This window comes from Dinoponera quadriceps, unplaced genomic scaffold, assembly GCF_001313825.1.
Source record: "Dinoponera quadriceps isolate SergipeBrazil2010 unplaced genomic scaffold, ASM131382v1 scaffold71, whole genome shotgun sequence".
NCBI classification, from domain to species: Eukaryota; Metazoa; Arthropoda; class Insecta; order Hymenoptera; family Formicidae; genus Dinoponera; species Dinoponera quadriceps.
The window spans coordinates 782,967-789,770 of record NW_014554274.1 but is presented as its reverse complement, the minus strand read 5'-3'; the positions used below and the strand labels follow the sequence as shown (position 1 = coordinate 789,770).

Below are 6,804 nucleotides of genomic sequence, written 5' to 3'. Positions count from 1 at the left end.
CATCCTTAAATCCTTTAATCGCCGCCTGAATACGCCTTCTGCATATGCTTAAGAACTAGCAGTTATCAGACAATAAGGGACACACGTCCCTTATTTTAAATATTTCAAAGCGTTTGCTATTTCAAATAGATCATAACCTCGAGGTACGTTCCATTTAAACGCTCGTAACATTTGCAAACGGAGACTGTGTCCAGATGTCCAATCGCATTGATCTGTTTGGAAAATTGACCAATATGATTGGACATTTGACTTATGTTCGCGATTTTTAAGTGGAACGTATCCTGAAAGGTCGATTGTGTATATCTAAATGTATTGAGAATTTTAAAAGTGAGCTAATCTACTTAAATGTGATCAATGAAATTATAAATATACTAATAAATTCGCTCACTTTTGTCATTCTCACTACGTTTTGAGATATACGATTGATCCTCAGGGCTGCGTTCCAAAAGCCTACTCGACGAGTAGAGTAGCTTTTAATTAACCAATCATGATATAGAAATATTTGCTCTTTTTTTCGATTGACCAATTAAAAGCTATCGTATCCATCGATCGTGTCCGAACGCAACCCAAAAGAATTAACCAATCAGGAACCAACCAATAAGCATTGAACGCTGATGTCCGTTGATCAGCCATAACAGCATATTGGTACAGCATATGAGCGACAGCTGTCGAACTGCATAGGATTTCAAGAGGGAAACTCGAGTTGACAACTTTGTAATAATATTATGGTGAAATTATTGATAATTATTTTAAATCATAACAATTATTACGCGTGAGTGATAAAAATGTCAATAGAAATCGTGCCGAAAGATCTGCGTGGACTAAGAGCATGTTTAGTGTGTTCTTTAATTAAGGTATGTATTTCATAAATTTATGTTACCCATATAACCAACAAAGTTTTAGTTAATCACGTTATCCTTAGGATTTGTTTAGTCTCACAAAGTAATTGTACTCATAATTTTACTTCACAGACATTTGACCAGTTTGAATTCGATGGTTGTGAAAACTGTGATGAATTTCTACGAATGAAGAACAATAAAGACAATGTTTTTGATTGTACAAGCTCTAATTTTGACGGGTAAAGTGCAATAATAGATATACAATTACTTAAAAATCGATTCTGAAGTAAAAAGATGTATGTAAAAAGATGATATCAGCAATACTGAATAAGTTGTTATATTCTGTTATTTATGTCAGTCAAATATGAAAACCGTTGGAAGTTTCCGTTTTCTCTAAGTTTCTATTCAAAGAGATAAGGATTTTACTACTGATTCACTTGTTTTATCTGATTTACTTATGTATTCTATTATTTTATAGAATGATTGCTGTAATGAGTCCAGAAGATAGCTGGGTTTGCAAGTGGCAAAGAATAAGTAAGTATTATGTGTACAACATTACATTTTATCATGCAATTGTTAAGAGTACAATTGTATTTCTTCATTTTACATTTGAGGAAAGATAACAGAAAATGCTGTCATAATTCTTTTTCTTGTTTCTTAATTTATTATTATATTTATATCAACCTTTTTTATGAGTGGATACTGTTATACTATTCTTATATACCATTTGGTAATCATTTTTATAACATATTAGCGCAATTTATTTTCTGAACACTGGATCCAGTATATATATATATATATATATTTTTTTTTTCAGCTAATATTATATAATAAAACTTCTGTTTTTCTCAGATCGCTTTTGCAAAGGTGTCTACGCCATATCAGTGTCGGGACGATTACCAGCTGGTGTCATCAGAGAGCTGAAAAGTAGAGGGATAGCCTATAGGCCGCGCGACACGAGTCAACGATAATACGAATTTATACACGAACGTATAAATAAATATTAATTATAAATAATAGGATTCAATTATTAATTATAAATAATGGAACTTTTTATATAGATAGTTACAAACAATGAAGTAATTCATTTTTACACATTACTATTGAGAAACTTAAAAATCTGTATTGCTTTTTTAATATACATCTGTATACGACTTTGATAGATTAGTTGAAATTGCTATCAAAACTTTTCCTCAAAATATTTCCGTAGATCACGTATTTCGTATTTGCGAAAAGATTTTAATTCGAAATATATGTTACTCTGTGTGTTAAAGTTCGAAAATTTTGAAGAAACATAACGATCACGGTACTAAATGATTTACACAATCATTGTTCGTAGAGTTGTGGGTGAGAGCCTATGCACGGAACTTTGAATGCATTATAATTTAATTCCAATTTAGTGGTCAAACGATATTTACAAATTTAGTGAAATATAGTATTCAAACGCTTCAATCCCTTGTTGGACTCTCCTAAGTGAAATTAAACGAATAAAGTCATAATAAGTCATACGCCATTCCTACCTGTTGTTCACATAAGCGGTCTTTCTCGCTCGAATTGATAGTCATGGTTGTGATCTTTAAATAGTTACAAACACGAATTATAACTGATATTATTATACCCGGATAGCCACCTTCTTGATAGTCGCGTGATTTTCTCGCTCATCTGCTTTGTATGGATTATTATCATTTTATTTGTTTAATTTTATTAAGGAGAATCCAACGAGGAACCAGAACGTTTGAATATTACATTGCATTAATTTTATAAAAATTTTGTTGTTGAACTACTAGATTGGAATTAAATAATATTTCGCTAAAAATTCCGTGCATAGGCTCGAAAATGTTGTATTATATACGGACTAAAATTAAATATCACTCGCTGAACATATATGTGTATTTAATTGAGAATAAAATAAAGAATATCTCATTATCTAAAATTAATTTCTTGCACAACGAAGCTATAAATTTTCGCAGTCGGAAACGGATATGCAAAATGAATGTAACTACGCGGAAAACGGTCGCAGCATGACAAAGCGATGTCCAGGGCAATTACGAATTACAGGCATGCGACACGAGGACAGTTTGCAGACAAAAACTGTAGTCCTGTAAAAATGAACGAATTAAAAAGAATCGCTAGGAAGTCAAGCGGAAACGTTAAATTTGTAGTCTTCGAGATTAAAGCGTTCCGGAAGGTCTAAAGAAAAATCAATTGATTAATTCGACACGTCGAAATTTCAGCTGAAGTACTGATCTTCCTTCTAACTTCCAGTCGTTTTATTAATCATAATCTCAAAAGTTCGCGCAGTCAAAATAATTAATAGATAAGAATAGAAAAAAAAAACTTTTCAAAATTTTATAAACAATATTCTTAAACCTGGAAAAAAATTTGGTTGAATTTACCTGACATTGGACAAACCAGAAGCGTTTGGATGAAAAAAATAAAATTGCTGATCCTTATAACCTAAATTCTTATAACCAGAAAAATTCTGTTTTCTCCAATTAAAACATGTTTGTTCATCTCGTCGGGTAAATTTAACCAAACTTTCTCTTCCGTGTACAAAAATTACATATTCGAGTATACAAAATAAATGAATAGAAACATGCTTTTTCGGGAATTGAAAAATGAATTGATAAAAGATGAAAGATCTTCTTTTCATTCAGCTATTTTTACAGGGCGACTCGCGTCAGAGAGTGAAAGAAATAGGTACGGTAGGTGAGACGTTCGTGTGATTTGGAAAGTACAGAGTACTCGCAGAGATGTATAGCATGTATAGTATGTATACAGTATACATATATATATGTATGTACATATATACATATATATATATATATATATATATATATATATATATATATATATATATAGACACACGACAGGGTGACATTAATTCTTCAGAATATATTTACAAGAGCAGTACAAAGAGTAACTCGATATTACACATATATATTCGTTACATAGACTAACAAGTAGTAGGTATAAGCAGGTGAACAGTTTAAATATTAATTGAGGCACGAGATAATAAGGCATTTCTACAGAGGATAGACATACGATCGTACGCACGTAAGATAGAGCGCGCTCCCTCTCCGAGAGGATCACGAAAGAGAAAACAAGAGGATAAGGAGAGAGACGTCCCGGCGATATTACGCGATATTCGCGCGACGCACTCGAACGATACACACCTCGCTCACCTGCGGATGACATCATCATCATCATCATCTTCGCAAGTCGCGGCACAAAATTGCACAGAAACTGAAAATCCAACTCAAGCAGGTCGAGAGACGAACGCCGCTTTCACCTTTCACTTCTTAAGCGTTCACCTCATAAATGTCTAACTTAATTTAATGTGTATTGCCGAAGAGAGAGAGAGAGAGAGAGAGAGACTCTTGTCGCGCCAAGTGCTATTGTGCAAGCCGAGAGGCCGGGTGTTGTCGAGTACGTCGAACTACATTAATTCAACATCACTATCTCTTCTTCTCTTTGTGCGAATTACTGGCGCTGGCTGTAATATTTTTTTTCTTAGCAGGTAGGGATCCGGACGATACAACACGACGCCAAGGGGAGACAATCGTGTCCCTTCGTCTAAAAGAAGGTCGCAGAAAATCCTGTTGGACCTCTGGGATGTCTTTTGTCTCGCGTTACTCGAGGGCGAGCGGAATATTACTCGCAACATTATGCAAAATACACGAGTAACCGAGAACCGTCGAACGTTTTCTTTTTTCTCACTAACAGCACAAAATGCTCTTGCAAATAAACGCTTCTCTCTCTCTCTCTCTCTCGTTCTCTAGCGTTCTATTCATTTTCGGACACACTCCCGGGGAAAATTCGCGCATCTAAGCACCCGCAATACTAAGATATCAACGAGATATGTCTATAATCGCAGCTGTCGGTTCTCCGGATCCCTCCCTCCTTCGTTCGACGGGACTTTATTAACACAATTCTGCAATTGTCTATCTTACGTGTTTACAATCGTTGCAAAAATTACATTAGTGGACGTCACAATGAAGATTGGTATTCAGTGCGGAACCAGTTGTGCTACACTGAATAACATACCGACTTTTTTTTATCTTAGAGAGTGTGTGTGTGTGTGTGTGTGTGTGTGTGTGCACAGCGTGGTCGAGATCCCTAAAGTTTAGAACACGTAGCTAAAAACGATCTGACCGATCCAGAGAAGAGAGGATGAGTCAAAGAACGAAGGACACACAGTATGTACAATGCGGAAGTCATTAACATAGATCGATAACCGAGATTAACTCCGTCGCGGAGCGCGACACAACAGAAGAGGCAATTCTTTTCGCGCGCGATTCGCCGCGTCTTCTCGTCGCGGCGAGACGAGAGAGCGATAATAACGTGACACGCGACCGGCTCCGTGACATTTTTCACCAAGTAGAGCACACACTCTTCACATTGTCGCGCGAATTTAAGTACAGAAGAGACATACGATCTTTCTCCACGTCGAGGTCGAATTCTTTTACAATTATCACTGATTCGCGCGATCATCGGAAGAAACGATAACGCCGAGAATTCGAGGCGAAAGGAAGAGAAAAGAATAGAAGAAACCCGATTGAACGCTGAAACATCCCGGGAAAAAATGATTATATATATATAATTATATATAATTACATGAAATTATATTTAATTATATATATATATACATAAATTATATATGAATTTTGCCCATATATAGTCACATATATAATCATATATGTTCATATGAAAAAAATGATGTTATGTCATTCGACTAAACGTCAACATCATGTGCTGCCAGCACTTATTCCGATCATATTTGTATATAATTTGTATACAACAACATTTTTTCATTGTGGACACCTATCAATATTCATACATAGAGAAAAATGTTTCTCTGAATTTGATACACGTGTTTGTTCGATTTGAATTTGTTTAAACGACTTAAATTAATATCAAATATCATTTTGTTCAAATGAAAAGGCTGTTATTTCGCTAAAGTAAACCATATTGTTTGACAAAAATACAGTATTATTAAAAAAAAACATTTCGTTTTCAATGANGTTATTTCGCTAAAGTAAACCATATTGTTTGACAAAAATACAGTATTATTAAAAAAAAACATTTCGTTTTCAATGAAAAAAAAATGATTTCATTATGTATCAAATATTGTTCAACTGAAACAAAAACTTCTTTTTGTTTTTCAATATTTTCAATATTTTTCTAATAGTGTTACTTTCTTCGAATAATTTATTGTTTATAGCAATAATCGTAATTTCGAAAAAATACAAAAGATACGTATTATTTGATGTACGAATGCTTATTGTTTGAGAAACTAAACAATCCTGTTTATTAAACTTTCAATTTCGCTATATTCCAAAAAAAAAACAAAATTGTTTCAATTAAAGAAATTTTACTAAATCCAAAACAATCTTTTTCTCTGTGGTCATATATGGAGACAAATTTCCCGGTAAGCAAGAAACATTAAATCAATCTTTTGAAACATTTTATCTGAATTTTATAAACATTTTAGCATAATATTTTATAAATATTTTAAAACTGTTACTTGATTTATATAATATTCCGAAATGCAAAAATTATTGCGTAGAAATACTATTTTTAATGTTTGGGTCAAGTATTGTTCACAATGACGTTGTACACAACATTAAAAACTACGTATTTGAAAATGTTACACGTTATAAAATATCATTAAATAATGTTGTGTTAACGGTTTCTTGCTTATCGGGTTTATATATTTTCTTTTCCCGGGGCTCGGGACTCGAAGAAACACCGAGGTGCAATCAAGTAATTATTAATCGGTAATTATTTCCACCATAGATCAATCGCGCGCACGCGTTCGTTCACAGGAACATGGTGTGTCGACGTTCCGCGGCTCGTGACTCTCGCGCGTTCAAAGTCGCAAAGTCGCTCGCAACGAATTTGGTCTCTTGCGAGCGCGCGTCCGCGTATGCACAAGCAGGTGACTTCTCTCTCTAAGATACAA

The 6,804-nt window shown here is 34.1% G+C and overlaps 1 protein-coding gene across 1 annotated transcript; it reads left to right on the top strand.

Annotated features, from left to right (window-relative positions):
• The first annotated feature begins 622 nt into the window (after window positions 1-622).
• On the top strand, window positions 623-3,627 carry LOC106741208 (transcription elongation factor SPT4). Its single transcript, XM_014612971.1, has 4 exons — window positions 623-854; window positions 972-1,078; window positions 1,318-1,373; window positions 1,692-3,627. Exons 1-4 carry the CDS (start codon window positions 786-788, stop codon window positions 1,808-1,810), a joined length of 351 nt encoding a protein of 116 aa, XP_014468457.1. The 5' UTR covers window positions 623-785; the 3' UTR covers window positions 1,811-3,627.
• The last annotated feature ends 3,177 nt before the right edge of the window (window positions 3,628-6,804 follow it).

Coding starts and splice junctions, on each gene's coding strand:
- LOC106741208 (XM_014612971.1), top strand. CDS start 786: ATGTCAATAGAAATCGTGCCGAAAGATCTGCGTGGACTAAGAGCATGT. Junction 1,079..1,317: donor ACAAGCTCTAATTTTGACGG/GTAAAGTGCAAT, acceptor ATTATTTTATAG/AATGATTGCTGTAATGAGTC. Junction 1,374..1,691: donor TTGCAAGTGGCAAAGAATAA/GTAAGTATTATG, acceptor TGTTTTTCTCAG/ATCGCTTTTGCAAAGGTGTC.